Source organism: Rhipicephalus sanguineus, chromosome 1, assembly GCF_013339695.2.
Source record: "Rhipicephalus sanguineus isolate Rsan-2018 chromosome 1, BIME_Rsan_1.4, whole genome shotgun sequence".
Lineage (NCBI taxonomy): Eukaryota > Metazoa > Arthropoda > Arachnida > Ixodida > Ixodidae > Rhipicephalus > Rhipicephalus sanguineus.
The window spans coordinates 289,753,375-289,776,146 of record NC_051176.1 but is presented as its reverse complement, the minus strand read 5'-3'; the positions used below and the strand labels follow the sequence as shown (position 1 = coordinate 289,776,146).

Sequence of the window (22,772 nt, the reverse complement as noted above, 5' to 3'; positions counted from 1 at the left end):
TGGCGGAAAGATCTCCGTTTTTCCGGTCGACGTCGGGCACGACCGGTGTTCGCCGCCTCAAAGCCAGGCCCGGCCCGAAACCTGGACGTTCCAAGCCCACCGAAAAAAAAAAAAAAACTTTACCAGCTCGGGCTGGCCCACGGGCTAGGCGGGGACCGGGCTTTCGCGTAGGTCTGAACCCCTAACTATGGCTTGTAGAGAACAGGCTTGCCTCATAAAACCACATCGTGCTTCTGGCACGTGAAACAGCAAGGTTTAATTTAGTTAATTTTACGCACTGTATCTCATACATTCGAAATATGGCGGGAAGATCTCCGTTTTCCCGGTCGCGACCTCGAGCGCGCACGTTCGCGTGCGTGTTTTGGAGCGCTTTTGCGATTTTGTCCCATCCACGGACTTTCTCCTTTGGCCGCCTTCCAGCCTTCGCGATCTGGCCTCTGATCTGGCCACCATGGGCAGACCTCTCCGGGACGAAGGTAGTCATGGCATGCTGCAGGTTTGTCTCCAGGGCGTCTGCAAGTAAGTTATTGTGTGTGCTTCTTCATTCGTCCGCATTGCTTCGCGGATAAATTCGGGTTTTATTCTCACCGTATTGTGTAGCTACTTGAGTTAAAACACTTATTCTTCGCGAAGCACGGGTTATCGCCGATACATGTGTGTCTTGGTGAACCGTGCTCACCGATTTCGATAATTGCGTAGTTTTTAACTGCCTCTGCGGAAAAAGAATATTTGTGAGACTTACCGGCAACGCGAAAAGGCCCGTGTTTCGTAAGATAAATCTGTGCAACGTTAACACGTGGAAGCCCGATGACCGGGCGCTCAGGGCAAATACAGTTGCCCGCTAGTACCCAATATTAGATATGTGACTCTTATCAGGCTTTCGCCACCGAATGTGTTAAGCCGTAGCGTTACTACAGGGCTGAAAGTTGAGGCACCATGCTATAGCTGTTGCACGTTTTCGTATCGATCACATTCGCGCAAGCAACGATACATTTGACCTCTCTGCATTCGTGGAGCATACCTTGCCGCTGTTTTAAAGCGAAGCAGGACATATTAATTATTTTTACTGCAAGATTAATTAAGACCAACTTCACGGCTTCGTTGTCACTTGTATGAAGTGACGACAGGACTGATTAAAAAGTTATTTCAGGTGTGACTATATGTGTAATTAAAATCTGATTAAAACGTATGTCCGCGTTGCTGTGCGTCCGGTTTCAGGATGTCAACTACGGTGATCCGAACAGTTGAGAAATGTTACATTTTTCACTTTTTAATGGGTTAACTTTGTTGAAAAGTTGGCATTGTGACCTCATTATTGCTGGGAGGTCAAGAGGCCGGACAGATGCTGCCATAAACGCTTGGGCGGTGTTATCTTTGTCGCCGGGTGACGTGATACTTCTGTGCTGACGAACATTGCAGCCTTGTCATGAATAGAGCAGATATAAGTGCACTGTCGATCGGCAGGACTGTCTTTAAAGTACTTAATAATTTGCCTTTCTTTGATCTTGTCTTGGTGATCATTGTTCTCCACAAGCTCTTTCTCATGTTACTTGTCAAAATCGTAGTCATATTCTGCTGAGAGAGCTAACAGTAATGGGTTTTCCCTCTATTACAGCGTTCCCCTTAGGTGTTCGAACTTGCTATACAAATACACGGAATGCCTTAAAAATCAACAAAGATACTAAGGTTATATGTCAAGGCTTTACTGGCAAACAGGTAAGCTTGGCCAGATGGGCGCACATCCTTTCCTGCACGGTGAAATGTACTGTAATATGTGTAAAACACTTATCTGTGTTCCACTTGTACGACACTCATGTTCTTTGTGTGTTGTGTGTGTGCGTACATACGATTCATATTTGGTAACAGTGCCCTCCTGTAGTATACAAGCTCGATGATGCCATTGCATTTTTGGTGAACTGAAGATGCAGTGATCGAGTAAATCCTGTAGGGCTGGAACAAATCTTTACAGCTGCTGGAGCTGTGGCAGCCTTTTAGCAGCAGTTTTTGCATGGATTGCTTGCATTAATGCATGACTGATGTGAAACTGTCTAGGCATATTTTAGGTTTATATCAAAATCTCGGCTGGCATAGACATTTAGTCCCGCTGACACAACTGACATTTAAGGTTGTTTCACATGGTGCAGTGTTACACTGTATAGTTAGCAGCTGCAATTTTTACAGATGCAAAATTCGTAGTCATGTTTCACATGGATTCACGGAAGTTGTGATTTTTACATACTCATAGGACATGTTTTATGGACTGGAACATTTTTAGTGTACACAATTACAATTTGCTAATACATGACACAGTGACAATTGTAAACTACATAATTAACTTCCTTTTCACTTCTTTAAGAATGTCTGATACCTCAGGCCACAGATGACCCCGAAAGTTGGAGACATGGTACTTTTCCAGAGACATGTTCCACAGAATTCTTCCACTAATGAACAAAGCAGATGTGCAAAAGTGAACAGAGCAGAAGCAGTGTGTTGATGTTCGTGACTACAGTGCTGCCATGTTGATTGAAAATATTTGCCACATGATGACGTACAACAAGCCGCATCCTACTGGTAGTTTATTCACTATACAGGGGGCGTTTTCGCACAGCGAACATGGAAGAATCATAAAGCATGGAGGACCCGACAACCCATTTGACTCACGTTTGAACTCTCAGGCAAAATAGCACCATGTGAAATGACCTTTAATTGTCCCTTGATTACAAAGCAGTGACATGTTAGTGTGCTTCATGTGTGGAGCTGAGCAAGCAGCATATTATACCTCTCTTTGTGCGACGCTGTTACCTGCATACCTCTAGTTCTTGTGAATATTGAACATGGCTTTTTAGTCACAGTAACCTACTGTGGTAGCCTATGGCCCTCTGCTGCTGAGCTTAATGTCACAGGCTCAGTCCCAGTTATGGTAGCTGCATTTCAAGGCGGTAAAATGCAAGACTTCCAGTGTGTTTAGATTCAGGTGCATCTTAAAGAACCCCCAGCTGGTAAAAATTAATAATCAGAGTTGCCCTAGAATGTGCCTCATATATAGATCGTGGTTTTGTGTCGTAATACCCTGGATCTCTCCTTCTCTTTTTATGTAAGCATTATGTTGACATATGTAGTGTCCACAACTAAGCTCCTCCAGAAGAATGCATTATCATGGGCGAAATAGAAATAATTCAAGAAACATTTGTCCCACTTTTCCTTTTCTTTTTTTAAACAGCAAGGAGCAGTCCTTGCTGTTTGATTGCCTCTTTTGTTAAATCTTTGAGCATCACCGTGAATGAACTTTACTTGTTGAGCCATCTCTTTGGCATCAATATCATTCTTTTCACTTGCGTTCACTTTACTTTGTCTTTTCCTTTTGGCCCTATTTCTCTTTTGTTCCACACAATGTTTCTCTGTCATATGCATTGGTCATCGGGAATAGCAGCATGAGCTATGATGTGTGAACTGTGCACGTTGCCTGAGTTGCCTCTTAAATACAGCTATGTGCCTTGTTAATTGGACATTACCACTATGGATGTATGCAGTTACTGATGAGTCTTGTGGGCACTGAACTTTTCTGATGCATTTGCGCCTTCTTAATGTGGACACTCGCTGTATGCACAGTAGGCAAAGTGGAAATGTGCTAGCCCTGTAGAGAATCATGTAGTTTGTCTTGTCAGTATTGACAGAATCTGTGTGAATAGGGTGTTCTTCAAGCAAAACCAAAAGCCTCGCCATTCACTGGTGGTGAAGTACGGGCAGCATGTCACTTTTGCCACAGCACCACTGGCCAACGTCTTCAGTCATGCCACTCACATCATAGCTTTAATACCCACATGTTCCTTGTTGCTTATGCACTGAGACAAAGACTGAAATTTCCACATTATCAAGTTGTTCTGGTATCTCATGTAAAAAAGCCGGGGAAGACAGAGTAACTTTTTCTTTTGCGTTCTAGCTTTGTCAACAAACTTGTAGCTCTCAGTCCCCTTCTGTTGGATTCACAGTGAGTCAGAGATCCATTGCTGGGAATTCCGTAAATGCAAAGCTTGCCGCCATATTGCTCATTGCCTGCTAGGTGCTTTAAACAGCATTGCAATTTTGGAAGAAATAGTGATGACTACAATAATGCATTTCATGTTGCCTTGGTTATGTAACCTTTCAATTCAAGTGCGCAGTGCAGTGCACAGAAACCAACTTCAAATACATTGTTGCTCCTCAATAAACATTCTTCTTTTTCTTTTTTCTTTTTTGCAATCAAGGTTAGCTATCACAGGTGACTCACTTCACATACAGTATGTGAAGTTAGTCACCTTATTGGTTTATTGGTGAAGGCATGTGTGGCACTGATTTTTGCTTTCTTTTACCTTGCTAGCTCCCTTACTTCTCTGTTGTGAGTTATGGATGGATTCGTTTGGATTATTTTTTGTGTTGTAGAACAGGAACACTATAATGTGTAAACATCTCCAGCAGTGCTACTCTTGTAGACCTCACTTTGTAGCCAAGAAAATGTGTCCGTGAGTGTAGTCAGTCAGTTAGGTTCCACTGGAGATGTGGCATGTGCACTATCTTATTGACGAGCTTAGGGTTTTGGGTTTCTTGAAAGCAACTGTGATGAGAAAAATGCATAACAGAGCCACGGTGGTTTACTGAACCAAGTGCCAGGGAGATTCACATATTGGCACTGATCAGATGAGGACAGGTGATTGTTAGATCACAATATTAATAAATGAACAGCATTCAACCTGTAAACTTGCAGCTTTATTTACCTGCAGAAGAGGAAACAGCTATATGAAAAGACGAATATTTTTATTGTTGGCAACGAATTTGTCGCCGTCATATTATGAGTGCGGTAAAAATTGAAAAAGGATAGTTCTAACTTTAAATTCAGCTTCTTCAGCTATTTATAACGCCCTTTTCTTTTTCTGGTTATAAAAAAAGATATTGAGTTTATTTTCAACAGAATAATGTCACAGCATTTCGGTTTTTCTGCTTAGTCCTTTTTTTTTTCTCTAGAAAAATGTGACATTGTTCTAAAAATAGAATTGAATTAGTGGACTGACATATTGTTGGCTTTCTGTTTCTGTGAAAATTGCAGGGTACATTCCACAGTAAGCAGGCACTAGAGTATGGCACACGGCTTGTTGCCGGCGTGTCCCCTGGAAAAGGTGGCCAGACTCATTTGGGCCTCCCAGTCTTCAACACTGTCGAAGAGGTAAGTTGTGTGGCATAGATTCAGAAGAAAAGAGCTGAATATGCCATGGTTGTTTTCCACTGATGTTCTGTATTATATCCAGCAGTAGTGCAAGAGATGAGGACAAACAAAGGAAAGCATTGGAGCCAGTATTTAATTAGCAAGGGGTATATGATTAGTGAAGGTATTTACAAAATAAGAGCATTCATAAGATGTGAGCTTTGCATGTTGAGGTGAATACTGAACATTTGTCTATTTTTCTTAGCCAAAGAGGGGCAGAGTGGGCCAAAGAGGGACAAAAGGCAATAAAAATTGAAAATGTGTTTATATTCTTTAAAGGGGTCCTGAACCGCTTTTCCAAGTAATCATAAAATGATCTCAGTATTAGAGTTTTGTTGCCTCATGAATTAATTGCCAAAAAGTTTCTCCAACCTGTCAAGAACAAGCGGAGTTGCAGGGATTTGTCACACGCTTTAGATATTTTCTCTCTTCTCGTCCTGACGAGCGCGCTGGAAGCTATGCATTAAGGGGTGGCACAGGGGAAAGAAGCTACATCAGTGCGCGTAATGACCTTGAGCATGCATGATGAAACACGATCGCAATCTCCTGTTTTGATTCCTGTGGGCGCTAGTGTGGCTACTATGTAATGTTAGCAGACTATGGAGTGCGGTGCCGGCATGTGGCAGCACCCCGTGGAAAGAAGCACACCTGATCCAAATGCTGCTCTTGATTTATATTGGCTTTTGGCCAATAGCATGCTATCTGTTGTTTGACGTCAAACAACAGGCATTGGCAGCTCTGAAGGGAGTGAGCAAATTTTTCTGTATGAAAAGACGCCGCCTGAGAATATGGCGACTTCGTGCTCCGCTTGTAAACTCTCCTTGCCGCGCACAACTGCAATATTTGGCTGAGCTGTTCATAGCAGTGTCTGCTTTCCACAGGATGTGTGTTTTCACCAAGTACGAGGGCTGGTTCACGACCCCTTTGGATCACATGCGAGCACTGGCGCGTGTGTGCTATCTCGGCAGACATCAGTAGACAGCTCATATACCCTTGTACCTGCTGTGCTCTCATCACTTACTTCGCGTTGAGACAAAAGACAGCACATAACCCCTTCGCTACCTGGAGCGGCCGTATATCCTTACACCAGCATTATGTAGAGTTGCGTGAGATCAGATCCAAATGAGTTAGCTGCTAGTCTTACTTTGTATAACATTCCAATTTGTTGCTGTCGGATTCATTGCTTGGCCCTTGCAGCTAAAAGCAAGAAAGTAACGAAGTAAATCAGCATATCACAGTAATCTGGAATGAGAACTGTATGCAGTAAAACAAGAATGGATGTTCTAAACCCATATGAACAAAAGTTATGATATGTTGAACATTCCCAAGTGAGCCATTGTCAAGCTGGGATTTCCCTCATAGTGTGAAGTGTCAGTGCGAAGTGTGACTTCACTTCGCACTACTATCAGCTTTTAGAAAGAGGTGCCTCTTCTGGGTTATATAGTTTTCAAACTTTTAGCAGCTGCCTATCACACAGATGTGGAATTGTCTTCATTTGAATAAATTTATTTGTGCCTCATTAGGTAGTGTCTGAGAAAGAAAACGAACCGCTCAATCCATTCTCCTTCTTTCTTTGTGCAGAAAAGATCAGTTGTCATTTGGCATTAATACCAATCTATATTAAATGAAAATTTAGCTTGTATGAGAAACATTTTGCTTACTGTAGACTAATTGGTGTTGCATAATACAATTGTAGGCTCGGGCACAAACGGGTGCTGAGGCAAGTGTCATCTATGTGCCTGCCCCTGGCGCCGCCAAGGCGATCTTAGAAGCCATGGAAGCTGAGATCCCATTGGTGGTATGTATCACTGAGGGAATCCCTCAACAGGACATGGTGCGGGTCAAGAACCAGCTTATTCAACAAAGCAAGACGCGCCTTGTTGGGCCAAACTGTCCCGGCATCATAAAGGTAAGCTTAGGCGCACCAGTGTTGAAATTGAACAACTAAGAGCACATGCAGAGTAGTAGTTCTTAGGAGCAGCGTTCTGTGCTCTAGGACGTTATTTCTAGTGTTTCTAGCGCTTTCAAGAGAACCAACAGACAATCAAGCCAAGGAAAGTGTAGGGGACATTATTTGTTGTAATTATGATATAAATGTGAACAAAGTAAAGTGGACGAAAAGAGAAGTGAGTTGGGCTAGTTGGTGCGTATTAACTGTGGACATATCTACTAGCGCGAAAAACACAAAGGACGAGGTAAAGACGCTGTGTCCTGTCTGCCGTCTTTACCTCGTCCTTAGCGCTGTGTCCTGTCTGCCGTCTTTACCTCGTCCTTTGTGTTTTTCGCGCTAGTAGATATGGACGAAAAGACAGCTTGCCGCCGGCAGGGACTGAACCTACAACCTTCGAATAATGCTTCCGATGCTCTATCAATTGAGCTACGGCGGCGGTCGTCCTCCCGCCCACTTTATCGGGTATATCTGTGCATTTAAACCTGCATTTAAATAAGACCCTCACTATGAATGAACCGAAGAAAGGGAGGTAGTACACAAGGGATTATTGGTCAGCTGCTAGATAATAAAAAGATCACATACTACGTGACGCCAGCAGGCAAAAAAAAAAAAAAGGTGTTCCACACTCGCAGTCCGTGGCTACAAGTGGCACTGACTAACACACTCAGGTTTAAATGCAAAGATATATCTGATAAAGGAGACAAGAGGACTACCGCCTCCGTAGCTTAATTGGTAGATCATCGGGACGCATTATTTGAAGGTTGCAGGCTTGGTCCCTGCCGGCGGCAAGTTGTCTTCTCGTCCACTTTAATTTCTTCACATTTATATCATAATTAATACAAATAACGTCCCCTATACTTTCCTTGGCTTTATTGTCTGTTGGTGCTCATTAAAGCTGTGTCATAACAAGGAGAAAACGAGCCCTTCAATTCCAATTTTTTCGTTCCTTAGCGCTTTCAAGGGAGGCTGGTGGTGACATGGTGTTGTTTCTGCCTCAATACATATTCCATGCCATCTGAGCTTTGTGCCTTACATTTACCTTCTGGGCCAAAGGCCATTGATGAAAAGCCTACATCCAACAAGTAGTTTACAGCATGTTGCCTTATGCGTAGCATATAAATGTATGAAGCAGCCTGTCCTGAGGACACATTTGCTCCTAATGGCTGGCTGGCTGTCTGCGAGAAGTTGTCTTACTGATTGCATAGGCCAGAAATCTCATAAGTCCCAAGATCTCAAATCCCAGTCCAAGTCCAAGTAGAGCATATAACTAGCCACAGGCCATACTGTGACATGTTCAGGGGTTAGGGCACAAGAAAATGCTTGATTGAAAGCAAGTGTGCAGTAGTGTCAGAGTCTTCAGTCTGAGTCCTCACTGGCAGTTTGTCAATGCTGTACCACTATAGCAATATGAGTTGCTGAGAGCTGGGTAAGGGTTGGTGTTGGGCTAGTTGGCAATTCGTCATATTGAAGAAGCTTGGCGCAACTTGGCATTCGCTCACTGACGCACACCTTCACGCACGCATACAAGGGGTGTGTTTTTGCGTGAATGTGTGTGTGAATGAGGGAATGCTAAGTAGCACCAAGCTTCTTCAGTGTGATGGGTAGGGGGTTGCAGAGTGGTAGGGGTCAGCTAGGCTAGCACTGACAAAGTATTCATGATCTATTGATGTAATCTGCACGTTGGAAGGAGCGTGGGAGGTGCTCTTTGAAAAAGCAGCAGAGTGTTTGCACATAAATAATGCCATCACGAATATAGCGTGAGGGGGTACTTTCGGTCTCTGAAAAAGCAAGAAATATGTACATATTATCATTATAAAGTGAAGTGGTGCAACTGAAAACAGCAATAAATATGTGGATGCCCACAGGACTCTATTGTTGCAGGCATAAAAGAAAATAATAGAACATAAGTGCATGCTCAGTTACTCATCATCGCTTCTCATGTATTTGTCGCTCGTGGCAAAAAATGTGTTGTCATCTGTGCTATCAAGATTATTGTGTAGGCAGCAGTTCAGAAACGCCTGCAACATTGTCGAAGATGATACAGCCTCCCACACATAGCTGATACATCGCATAACTTCATAGGCTGATTCTCGCTTGATGCAACGTGATGACATCACTTGACAGTTGTTTTCAGGCCGCTGTTTGAACTTCCTTTGTACGCCATCTTTAATGTTCACAGAAACATGACCATCAGGCTGCATTGGCAGTCTTTAAAGGGCCCCTCACCAGGTTTGACAATTTTGAGCTGACAAGCGCAATGTATACACTGGGCGTTCACGATCACGTCTGCCGAAATTTGCAACGCTACGCGCCGCAGAAGTGGCTCAAATTTCAAGCTGAACGCTGCTTGCCCTTCTTCTCGCGGCCGCGCGCCCAGAGAATGAGGGGATTACGTACTTGGTAGGATGGCCCTACGTAGATGGTAGTGCTGTGACGTCGGTCCTGTTTGTAGACGACTGTGCTCTGACGTCGCCAACAGTAGCACGTGACACTGCGATAAATATTTGACACGACGTGTATTTTGTGTAATTTGTTGCTTGAATAGATGAATAAACTTGAGAGTAATAATAAAACACACAAACGGAATGTGTGCGTTTTTGTTTTTAATTTTTACTGCGAATCGCAGCGAGATTAAAGACTAGTCTGCCTCCGTTTCGCACGCGTTCGTGTTCTCGCGCTTTGCGCATCGTGCAGACGCCACCCTTTACCAGGAAACTAATTTTCTACCGCGTGCCAGCGCTCATTAGGCTGCAGAAGAGTTGAGATCTGGGCCAGTTGGTTCATGATACTTGACGAAAGCCAGCAAAAGAACGGGACACGAGAAAAGGCAGACACACACACCGCTCATTAGGCTCATTTATCCTCCCGCGTCTAACTAGGTGTTCATGCGGCACACCGCTAGTGTCGCGTCCGTACAAATGTCGCAGCTTTCGTGCTCAGTAATAGGTTGAAAGCCAAGTGATCGGCGAGGGCGTATTCGGCATAACTTGCAGAGATGAAACGCAAAGAACGCCGCCACAACACCGCTCGCGTCTCGGGGGCTCGGGCTGGTTCGGGCACGTCATGCGCTCATGACATTGTGTGCGCATGACGTGTTCATGCGTAGGCGTTATGTGATCTTCCTGCTCGCGTGCCGAAGAGGGCAGGGAAGGGATTTGGCTTGCGAAGGCTACACGGGGCGAGTGGCAAGGGTTTTCAGCTCGCCTCCTCTCATCATGGTTTCGCGCCGCTACAAATTATTCTTTTTCTCGGCTTCTAACGGACCGATTAGAAAAATTCTTGTGGCATAATGCTCCTTATTGGGCTCACAACAACTTCCATTGTCTAACTAAAATTCGATATGTTACCTGGTGAGGGGCCCTTTAAGAACATAATATACCAGATAAACCAAGAGTTGACTATGAGCCAAAAGCCATGTGTAATACAATATAGAACCCTGTGATTGCATTGCACATTGTATGTGCCCTGTTTGCACTAATGAGTAATGAGTTTTTATTTGCAAACAAGAAATATACAAAGGTCTCAGAATACCAGAATGTTATTTTTAATAAGCTGCATAGTATATTTTGCACATTACAGTTTTCACCAAGATTTTTGCCTTTGTGTGGAATGTAAAGTGATGTGATAAGACTGCTTCCACAGCTCATTACGAAAAGCTTCATTTTTTGGGTATGTTTAACACATGCTGTTGGTGGTGTTCCAGCCTGAGGAGTGCAAGATTGGCATCATGCCCGGCCACATTCACCAGAAGGGCAAGATTGGCATTGTGTCAAGGATCAGGCACTTTGACCTATGAGGCGGTGCACCAGACAACACAAGTGGGCCTTGGGCAGTCACTGTGTGTGGGAATTGGTGGAGACCCCTTTAATGGGACCAACTTCATTGACTGCATTGACATCTTCTTGAATGACCCAGATACAAAAGGTCAGTGGTGACCAGCAGTTTTCAAATGGTGTTCCTAAATAGGGATTTTGTACGACAGCATTGAGTGCTTCTTTAAACCATACTTACCGAATGCATTTTATTTTTGAATTTTTGGTGCTAAAGTGATTGTGGCAGGTGTTGGTGAAACCCCAGATGGAAGCATAATGCTCATTACCAGTGATAAAGGGACCCTGAAATGCCTCTTCGAGCAATCATAGTCATTCTATAATGACTTCACTATTGAAAGAGTTTGCTTCACGAATCTCCTGCTACAAAAGTATTTTGAATCCTTCAAGCATTAGCACAGTTAAAGGTAGTTATTGCGCATTTACACAGCTTTCAGTCTTCTTTTGCCTCTTCGAGAGCATTGGAAGCCTTCACAGGGTGGATGGGAAGGTGGCAAGGTCCTGCTCTAAAGTTACATCTGTGCACATGTCTACCTTGAACATTAATACATTTTTTTTTTCCGATGTGTGGACCACTACTTATGCGGCACTCAGAGTGCCTCACATTGCCACACACGTGGAGGTACGTCAGCAACAGAGACCAATCAGAGCCCACGGTTGTCAGAGTATTTTGCCACTGAGGGGGCTTGTCATAGCACCTAATGGCAGCTGCAGCATCTATGCCATGCAGAAGTAGTAGTATGTGCAACTGTTGTACGTATAGTCACCGGGCGGCCTTCGTAAGGCGCCAGCAGCACCCCTCCTGAACAGCGCCGCAAGTGGCAGCAGAGACAGCACTGGCATGTGAAGCAGATGATGCGGAGAAGGCTCTGTTACGTTGGGGACCATATTCGAAGAGTAGCAGCGGCGTTTCTTTTTGAACCATCCGAAGCTGTACGCTGTTGCGTTTGCTGTTTGGCACCCAAGGCAAAGAGAAGTGGCAGCAACAGTGTTCTTTTGAACAATGCACGTAGCGTTAGACTGTCGAACATGTGTGCAGATAACGGGGTCCGTCGTTGGGCGTCTGGGAGACTCCCCCGTGCAGTCGTTTGCGGTCGTGGGCGCGTTTAGTGGTCACTAAGTCATCTAGAAAAGATGACGTTTCTCTTTCATGTCTTCCCACCGAGGAGCGCCGTCAGAACATCAGAGTCAGGTTCTTGTGGGGCGTGCTGTGCTTTTAGGCGTTTGTTTTCGTTCAGAGGCGGACCAGATGATGCCGTCCTCCCTTTTGGGACTGCAAATTAGACAGGCCTGATTGGCGACATGTTGTAAAATAATCATTTTTGCATTCTAACTACCGAACTCACTGTTCCTCACTGTTGTTTTGAGGGCCCCTGGCGTGAAGGCAAGTCCTGACAGTGCAAGTGCATCCATGGCGCTGCCAATTATTTCGCATTGCGGTTTTAAAGGCTTGACCAGCTGGCGTACATGCGTGTCTGGTCTAGAGAAGGGTCACCGCTTGCACGAAGCAGGTCATGTGCACGCCATCACTGAGTATAAAGGTGACAAAGAGCGCAGATTGTGTTGCAAGTTTGCCCCGCAGACAAAGCTTAATGCTATAAACTACAGTGTGGAGCTAGATATAAGTAGCACCTTTTCTATTTTTCTAATACTTTGTTATTGCGTCTACATGTTAACATTGCCTCCTAACATTTAAAAAGGAGAGTGTACGCCTCCCATTTGCTTTTCGTCTCTTAACGCGATGCTTCTCCGGTTGCACATGTTGTTCCTCAGTTGTACTTCTTGCACACTCCTGTTCCCGTATTGTTTTCCTTTTCTTTTTGATGCTTCGCCGATCCTAATATTTTAACGGCTGTGGTAATCTTCAGTCTGTGTATTTCACATAGCTTGACGCAACGAGGGCCGTCGACGCCGGCCTTGCGCATGCACCGGCCACCAACGACGGCGATTGCAGACGGGAAGCAGTGTAACTGGATGTACTCAGCTTTATCTATGTTTGCATAGCTGTTTGTGCAGCCTACAGTGCAACATGTCTGCTGGGACTTGGTTCCCTGAGGCATTTCGGCAGTGCAGGACACAAGCGACGAGAGCACAATGAAGCGCAGCCAACATCCAGCCCCGCATCGTCACAGCAAGCGCCTGCCTCTTTCCGGCACCCACATGCCATTAGTGTCGCACTTCCACCAAAAGAGGCGCCACCAGTCCAAAGCTCACCCCGCGCCCGGTGCCTGCAAGATGCTTTACAATTCCATAACAGGGATAGAGTGCGAGCTTGTGCTCGTGCGCTGTGGTGTGGCCAAGCTAAATGTGTACAAAATGTGTGCACTGACTTCGTTCTGTGCAAGCTTGACCAACAAATAGTAGCAATCTGCAACCGAAAATTCAAATTTTTTTTTTTTATTACAGCATACCGTGGTGCTTAACCACACTGCAAGCTGAACTTTAATGTTACAAAAAAGTGATGGCGCTCTTTTGAGTTGTATTCTATTCGCTCAGTGGTGTACTCTTTCACCCACTAGCTACATTTCCACATGAAAAGCGGCCTGCAAAAAAATGATTCTCTCTTGGCTGATGTTTACTGGTGTATGCATGCAAAAGAAAGACCAGCATGCATGCAATGCGTGAGGATTTCATTGAATCGAAACTGGTACAGGAAGTTATTTTGCTAAATCACAAGAAAAAAAAAATACATGGCTTTCAGTGGTGCTAAAACTGGGAAATTGAAATATTTTGTTACATTGCGAATTTCGTTATATCAAGGGTTGACTGTATTAGGTAATTAGTGTTAAACAATGATAAAAATTTTAATGGTTACATTAATCAATTGCATTTTCTTCCACAGACAACATATATGCAATAATTAATCATTCCTGATACATGCTACTTGAATATCGATTAGCATACCTTTTAGTAACATTGCATTCCAGTGATGCATAGTTGAAGCATAACGAAGTCTTTCAGCACCAGCTGGTAATCTTTAATGTGGCATCTATGTACCAACGTCCTTTCCAAGCATTGCGATGCCAAAATAGCTGACCACCTGGCTGGGAATGTACTTACACTAGGCTTGTGCGAATAGTAAATTTTAGGTTGAAAGCGAATTCGAAGTGAATAGTGATTTGGTCGAATAATTTCGAATCAAATTTGAATAGTATATATCACATATTATAAAAAAAATGAGCATATTTGTCATGACCAGCTGACCTGCATAATATTTTTTTAAATTGAAACAAGGCATGTGCAAATGTCATTCTTTTTGGTTCAAATTGAAGTGGAAGTAACTTTGAATAGTAACAGGATTTGACTTTCGGTAGAATGCAAGTGTTAACCTGTAAAATATGTTATGTTTTAAAATTTACTAAGAGCATATAAGCTGGTATAACAAGCTTTTAAACTTAAAAAATTATGAATTGATGTGAGGTTAATATGTACGTTTAACCTTACAACTCGTTGCTCTTACCGGACGGTATCCTGAGGAGCTTCTTGTCTTCGCTAGACTTGTTCTGACAGCAGAAGGTGCAGCAGCCGCCCATGGCAACCAACAGCGACGTCCATCTTGTGTGAAAAATATTTCACTTAATAAAGTGGCTGACTGGGCTAGTTGGTTGTACATACCTAAGGTTAACACCGCTAAAAGAACACACGGCGGACAGGAAAAAAGACGGGACAAGCGCTGACTTCCAACTGAATTTTTATTGACAAGAATGCTCTTATATATACCCGGGTGAACAGAAGACAATCGGTAACAGAAGGTGAAAACATGAGCAAAGATATGAAACAACTATACATCAACTATCACTGAGCCTGCTACGCCGACTCGCACATCCCAAAAAACAGAGCTCCCTGTCTGACAATGCAACTGATGGCTTGCTTATGCACGTGCCCCTTTCACGCGCCATCTGAGCTGCCTCACAGATTATACACTCATGCTCTTCTTTAATCTTATCCAGAACTGTGGTCCTTTCAAACTACGGAGTGCACCCACACGTGCTCACGTGAAGCGCCAGGAAGCCATCTTTGCCATTATGAACGTTATTGGCGTGTTCCCGTAAGCGCTCGTTCAGGCATCTGCCTTGTCTTGCGGTGCGTGCTACGTGGGCCAGACGGGTAGATGCACATGCGCTGCGCACCAGCGAGTCCATGCTTCACGGGCAAAGATGGCAGTCGAGAGCGACTGTAAACAAACGAACGCTGTGCGCTGTCCCACGTGACGGCAGTTGGCCAATGCCGACGCGGCGTCAGCCTCAGAGGTGGCGGAGGAGGGAGAGAAGAGAGGAGGCACGCTTTTATGCACGTATGTCGCTACTTTATGAAGTTTCAGGGGCTTTAGCTTGAAGCGCGCGTCGGCGCCACCAACTTCAGGTAACGACTGCTTTCCGTGCTTGGCCGCTGCATCCCGGGCCCGTACATCTTCGAGGTTCTCTTGCCGCCGCTTCCGCGCTGCTAGGGCTTCGCGGGCTTGTATCTCGGGGTCCGCACGACGCTGATGTCTCTCTGCGACCTCGCGAGCTCTCACTGCAGGGTTTTGGCGGCGAGCCCGCGCTGCTGCTTTGCGAGCCCTCCGCTCCGGCCCCTTGTCTTTTTCGTTGTAGTTATTAGTATCGAAGTGCACTGCCGGAGTGGAGGAAGCGCCGCGTGCTACAGTTGGCTATGCTATGTGTGGTTTTGCCTGCATTATTATCATCATCAAGGCGCTCGAAGAACAAGAGGAAGAAGACTTGTCTTTCGCGCGAGCGTGCGCATGCTACAGTTGGCTATGCTATATGTGGTTTTGCCTGCATTAATATCATCATCAAGGCGCTCGAAGAACAAGAGGAAGAAGACTTCTCTTTTGTGCGAGCTGCGCCTGTAGCGGTCGCCTCTGGAACTAAGGTTACGCTTACGGTGTAGGACTTTGCCGCAGCTTAAGAACCTGGCGAGCCAGCTCCTAAAAGATAAACACGAATCACCTCCGATGCCGATCATACGATCGAGCCCGGGTGCGCTTGGTGCCTCACCGGCAGAAGGAACTCTCTAATCATCTTCACCTCATCACTGCCTAAATCCAATCGAATATCACGATTCTCAAAAGCAAAAAGAAAATGAAGCGCTATGGCATGTGAACATCAGCATCGTTTTTATGCACCAGCTCTCGTTTCGTCCAGACTGGTAGGCAATAAATGAGAGAGTAATAAGCGGTCACTTAGAAGTTGAGAAACAAGATAGACAGCAGTTTGTGAGCAACAAACAGATGCCGTCTGCGCCACGAAATCAAGACCGCGCTCATGCACGACCGCATGTACTTGCGGTAGTCGGTTCGGCGCAGCATAAACAAACCATGAACGAAAATAACTAGGACATTACAGACCAACAACAAAAAGTCATTATATCACCGAAGTGCTAGCACTTGCTTGCCCAGCTAGAACGAGTCGAAATATTTGCGCGGTTTTCCGACAGACAGTGCTGAAAATATATGACATTGACCACTTGCGACACGTTCGCGCCACCGTACATTAACATCATTGACCCTCAATGTATGAAACCTTTTCAGGATGTTTCACAGATTCATTTCCTACCTAAACTGCATCACTTGATACGAAATTCAGCACGCCAGAGCGAAAACAACTGACTGCAACTGCAACCGCACGCATACCTTCCATACAAACGCGGAGCTTCGCACATGCCAGTGGGTTGCCAGACCAGAGACGGCGCCATGCGCTAGGCAATATGGCGGCGCCCATGAAAAAAAGGTGTATAGGAGGCCAAAAAATTATCCAGTGTCGGGCTTGCCAGTCTGGAGGTTCTACAGGCTGCCACCCACATGTACCAATAAAAAAAATCCTGGCTTGGGTGCTGGAAGCAACAGCAGCTGGCTGTCGCTTCCAGCACCTGCGGCCATTCATGCAGTAGTTTTGCATATGATCCATAAATTGTATAATAAAAAAACAGCTCTTCTCGTGAATCTTGCTCTCTCATACAAATGAGAGCACTAATGCGGTCAGGTAGAACTGGGAAAGGGAGCTGTTAGTATATCATAGTGGAAAGAAGGGGCATTGACATTCCTCTCTTGCACTATCAGATGTACTGAACAGCAAAGAGCTGGTGCTTGCATGTTAACAAAGATTTGAGCAGCAGGCAGTACAGTATTGCAGATGTAGGAATTTGCAGGTACTACTGTGTTATGTTTATGCTTCGAAAGTTATGTTACATGTGAAATGCATATAATTGTGTATACAGAGCTGTTTGTAATAATATTTACCTTAACTTTGTTTTCACTGTTCTTTTGAATTATAGGCATTATACTCATAGGAGAAATTGGTGGGAATGCCGAGGAAAGTGCTGCGGAATATCTTGAAAAACACAATTCGGTAAGTAATCATGATTTATTTTCACCAAATTTCAGGAACTACTTCTGTCGCTGTTTCTTGTTCAATAAAGTTTCCCTCAACCGCAATAACTGTGATTCAATTAGCCTTTGAAAGCGACCACACGCTTGGATGGGATGATCCTTGGAGGTGTTGGTGATTGATTCAGCAATGACGGCCGTCAGTGAGTCTTTCAGTTACTTGGCTGATGTTAGACTCCCTCGCAATGATGCCCGTACGTAGTAGTCCAACGGATTTATGTCTGGAGAGCTAGGAGGCCACAGGTCGGGAGTATGTGGTCGTGGAGGTTTCTGGCTAGCCATTTCTTGGTGACAAGGGTGGTGTGGGCGAGAGCCAAACTTTGTTAAAATACATAAGGCCTTTCTTTTGACACACCACACATCAAGGGCTTCACAACTCCACCATGCACCCCACGTATGTAGCCGCATTAATGTGCTTGTTCTTGTTGAAAGAAGTGTGGTGGCATGGCGTTGTCCTCGTTGCTTATGATGGCCAACATCATCACAGACAGTGGAAATTTCATGCATGTCACTGTTTGGAGCTCATCAAGGCTTGCACAAAGCCACCTGTCGTTGTGCGGGTTAGCTTCTTGGTCCTGCTCAAAGTTCTTTTTGCCTGCAAAAAAAAGGTAATAATAATAAAAAAAAGGAAAGAAAGGGAGCATTTAGTGCTCCCCAGGGTGCTTCAGCATATTCAGAAGCTGCTTAGACCGGAGCAGTCGATTCTGCAGAGTTCTGTCAGATATGACTTGCCTTCTCCTCTTGACAAAAAAAAAAAAAGGTACCTCAAGTCTTCGTTCACAACAAGCTTGACAATTGACTCTACAACCTGGAGCTCCTTCACAATGATCCTCATTGACTTTCCTCAGCCATCACTCTTAATGGCTTCATGAACAAAATCTGAAGTTTTAATGATACCTGACTATTGACTGTGCTTTTTCCTCTTCACTACAAATGTCATGTCACCATCACTATACTACTTGAGTTCCTTCTGAATCTTGTAAACGAAATACCTTGTCGCATTCACGAGGTGGCAATTTCTGAGGCACTGTGGTAAGCAGCTAGGATGACTAGCACTGCATGACTCATTTCCTGCATTAAGCCGTACGCTGCCATCATCTAAAGAATGCAGCTGGTCACTGGTATAGGACTCAATATAACTGAAGCTACGCACCTAGATAGATACATTGAGACTACTGACATCTATGGTGATTGCGAATAGTGTTCTCAAATAGCTCACACACCCAGTATATTTCAGAACATCCAGTGAAATTCTAATGTAAAATGTTTGAGATGTAAGGTTTTTTTTTTTTTTTCAAAGTATTTCTCACACTAGGTTGACATCAACTGTTAATGTTAATGCCTTGTTGTGCCATGGGGTAATAACTCCTTTTCCCCCTTTTTCCACGACATAGCACACATTACTACGAACTGTAATAATCAAACAAGAGACTTCTGTTACATTTGAAGACCATTCTTTCTAAATTGGGGCTGCAGTATGCTGTGAAATGGTAGAAATTTGCATACCACCTTCTACTAGTATTTCATTGTTTGAACACAAAGGCACCTAAAAATATTAGGGGTGTGCAAATATTTGAAATTTCGAATATTTTTCAAATAGTGTTTGCTATTCGATTCGATTCGCACTGGAATTTTACTATTCGAACTATTTGAAGTTCCCAAAAACAAATACAGTCAACGTCCGATTGAAAGTGACCCCGTCAGATTTTCAATATGCTTCACCTCATTACACTCTCGTATTGTGGCAAACGCTGCCTTTAAAGCTCTGGTAGAACTTTACCAAGAGACAGTCAACGTCCGATTGGAAGCGGTCCCTACATTTTCAACATGCCTCACCTCATCACACCCCGGTATTGCGGCAAAGCTGCCTTTCAAGCTCTGCTACGGTCGCAAATGCTGGTTCTAACATAGAGATGAAAGATGTGGCAGAGGTGGGGGCTCAATTAATGCTGTTTTTGACCTGAAATTTGGGCAGAAAGTCCGAAAAAACGGAAGCTGAAGCTTTTTAGCATCCAAAGTTTCAGATGTTCTTATATATTGACGTCTACGAGGCAGATTTGGAACTCTGGACTTGAAGGGAGCACACCCTTGTCTGCCACATCAGTTGGGCTTCCACGGAAGTTGAAAGAGGAGGAGAGGCTGAGCAAATCGCATCTTTGCCTATCACATGTAAAGTGTTGTCGGCAACACTTTGGTTGCACCAAATCATGTACATAAATAGAATTTGGCCTCTACATTGCCTCATTCTAGATAAGACAAATATGAAGCACCACCCTGCCAGTGCTTCGTCAACCTAACAAAAGAAACACTTTCATGTTGCTATCTCATAAGAATATGCTTAGGAATCATCTCTAACTGCAATTTCGCTTCGAAGTATTTGAAAAATATTCTAGAAATATTAGAGAAATATTCGAAAAATATTCGATTCGATTCGCACTCACACTTCAATATTCGAGTTCGCTTCGTGCCCACAATTTTGCTATTCGCACATCTCTAAAAAATATACAAGAACTATGGAACAAGATTAAAACGTATTTAGACACAAATCGAATTTTAGTAATGGTATGAGTACACTAATTGTACGGAAGATGCTAGCTGTAAAAAAAATTGAGTTCCCCAGGGTTTTCTCTCCCAACAGAGGTGCTTTCTGTCTGAGAAGGAAGAAGTTCAAGTGATATTTTTGCCATTGCAACTGGCTCCCAGCTGTGTGCCCACACCCAAAAAACATCTTCTAGGATTTGTTTTTCATGTAAAATAATGGTCAATAGAATAAATTATTCACCTTATTTTTGTCTTTTGTGACAAGCGGTGTAACCACTGTCAGCCCCCAAGCACGAATGAGAACTGTCACGTGGGCTAAGTTGAACTTCGAGTTCACATCAGGCCACCACTCAGGCCACCACTCCTGTGCATGCAAGAAAGCAATGTCTAAAAGCTTCACAGCCAGGACACAGTGAACAGCAGCATGGTATCTTCTTTTTTGTGTGAATTGATGTGATAGAACTTAAGGAGCTCTAAAAGCAACGCATATTGTGATCATTGGTTGTTGCTTTTGTAGTGCACTACACTGCAGCTTCAAAGTGGGGCCCTGTGGCACTCTCTTGACACCTGCTCAGCAGCAAGCCAACTGCGGTGGGCAGTTGTGAACAGCTTGTGTCATCACCTCTCAAATGTGGCCATTTGGGGAGGCATCATATGGCATGCCATATCAATAAGCTTGCTACTAGTGTGTCTGTTTCTTAAAAGAAAGTGAATATGTAGGTATTTTTAGCTGGTGACCAAAGAAAGCTGAAGTTCACTGCAGTGCTTTGGGGGGAAGCCGCGTTCAACACACTGCTTTTGTTGAAGTAGCACAGCTCACCTGCTGCGTATTGTATATATGCAGTAAAATTTTGTTAATAATAATACCCTTTTTAAATGTACTAATGGCTAAAATGTAGTTGAGACTAGTGTATTCGCTGACCACTTGAGCTGTACTGGTTCATTCTGTAGAGGTTAACAGTGCCCCCTAACTCACAGTGAGGCCAACCACACATGTTGTGCAAAAGTCCTTCTCCTCTTTGTAAAATGCAGACTGGTCGACTAATGATTTTGACTTCAGTGTCAGTGTGGTGTCCCTTTAGTGGCATAAAAAGTGTAGGTTCTTTTCTCGTAATCTGCTCCAAACTTGGATTTTCCTGCTCCGAAAGTTGCTCCAAGTCCTATTTTGGCTGTTACACCCCTGCATTCTTCCGTGTGGAGAGAAAGCCTAATTGATGGCTTCTCTCTTTTTGTCTTCTCTCCTTGTTTACATTAGAGCAGCATTTCTTATTTGCACACTAATAAGAATGTGCACCAAGACTAGACTTACTGTTGTACTGCTAAAAGTGATGCCAAAACTCTGTTCTGTCTGTTCCAAAAAACGATTTATCAGCTCCATACCTGCTCCAAAACAGCGTTTTTCTTGCTCCAAAAATTGTTTCAATTCCTAAACTAGCTCGACCACCACTAAAAACAAACATGAAGGTAATGGATTTCTTGACTGATTAAAAGTATGTTGATATGTTGATACAGAAAAGATTTTTTTTTTCTTTCTCAACCCATTTGACAATTTGACATTCAGTCAAGTTAGACATCTTTTTCGAGTAGTGAAATCAAACGAACAAGATTATACAACATATATACTCTTTTTTGAAAATATTTGATGTAAATGAGCAGCTTTTTTTTTTGTAGTTGAACATGTAGTTCAGGTGTTGTGACGTGTGCAGGGTGCGAATGCCAAGCCTGTGGTGTCGTTCATTGCGGGACTGACAGCGCCACCAGGTCGGCGAATGGGGCATGCAGGTGCCATCATAGCCGGTGGCAAAGGAGGTGCAAAGGAAAAAATAGAAGCCCTCAAGGCAGCTGGTGTCACCGTCACCAAATCACCTGCCCAGATGGGGGCTGCCATGCTGCAGGTATGCATGTTCTTATACGCGTGGCAGGTTTACAGATAGGTGCGTGTGTAACTTGGCCACGAAGAAAGAATAGACAGGAGGGGAAACTCGGCTGCTTTCCGTGCCGTCATAGCGTCACCCCGTAGAATGGTGGCGGACGTCGTGACAGCGCCACCTGCAGAACGACGGCCAAACTACAGCGCCAGAGCGGCAGATGCGGGAGGCGTGGAGCCCACTCTTGTCGCCTGCCTGCGCGCCGCTGCTTGGTGCTTGAGTGCCACCCTTGCATATCACGGAACTGACCACATTTAATAGCTAGGGTGGTTCACTTTAATTTATTCACCAATTCTTCCGCATTTTGCGTGCGCTTTTAGTTTTCTTCAATTCATTCACCTTCGCATGCTAGGGCAAAAATTTTATTTGTGGGAAACTGGCGTGCTATATGCGCTAATAACGAAACAAATGGGGTGGGGCCTGCCTGCAGAAACGTGAATAATTGAAGTTGATACATATTTAAGAAAAAGAAAAAGTCATTCTCAACTGTCTACGCTTTTCTGGCACGTGTTTTGTTTTGGGACTTCATGATAGCGATTATTCAACGTAGAGTTACAAGAAACAAATACGAAAACTTATAACACCGCAGTTATATCGGAATTTATTCTGAAGGGCTAGTCAAGACCGTGCATTCGTTTCTCTATCAGTTCCCTTGTTTCTTCAAAGATAGTGCGAATACACGGCGCTTTCCAAGAAGCCTAGACTTTGCAAAGCCTGGAGAGTTTTTTCTTTAATGATGCCGTGTTGTCCTTATCACGCGCTTCGTTCACACAGTGCTGTCGCATTTACATACTGCCGTAGTAAAAAAGGATTCTTGCAAGTGCGTCATTCTTGTGTAGATCACAGGGAAACGGGAGCTTCAAGTTATCCAAAACGTGGTCGATTGTAGCCTAGATGTCAG

The 22,772-nt window shown here is 44.2% G+C and overlaps 1 protein-coding gene across 1 annotated transcript in view; it reads left to right on the top strand.

Annotated features, from left to right (window-relative positions):
* Nucleotides 1-347: 347 nt before the first annotated feature.
* Nucleotides 348-22,772, top strand: part of LOC119379232 (succinate--CoA ligase [ADP/GDP-forming] subunit alpha, mitochondrial-like) — a 35,438-nt gene continuing 13,013 nt past the window's right edge. Inside the window, 8 exon segments of the mRNA XM_037648465.2 lie at nt 348-519; nt 1,616-1,716; nt 5,081-5,197; nt 6,933-7,145; nt 10,891-10,962; nt 10,964-11,111; nt 17,291-17,364; nt 21,650-21,838. Of these exon segments, the coding sequence (XP_037504393.1) occupies nt 483-519; nt 1,616-1,716; nt 5,081-5,197; nt 6,933-7,145; nt 10,891-10,962; nt 10,964-11,111; nt 17,291-17,364; nt 21,650-21,838 (951 nt within the window). The 5' untranslated portion in view covers nt 348-482.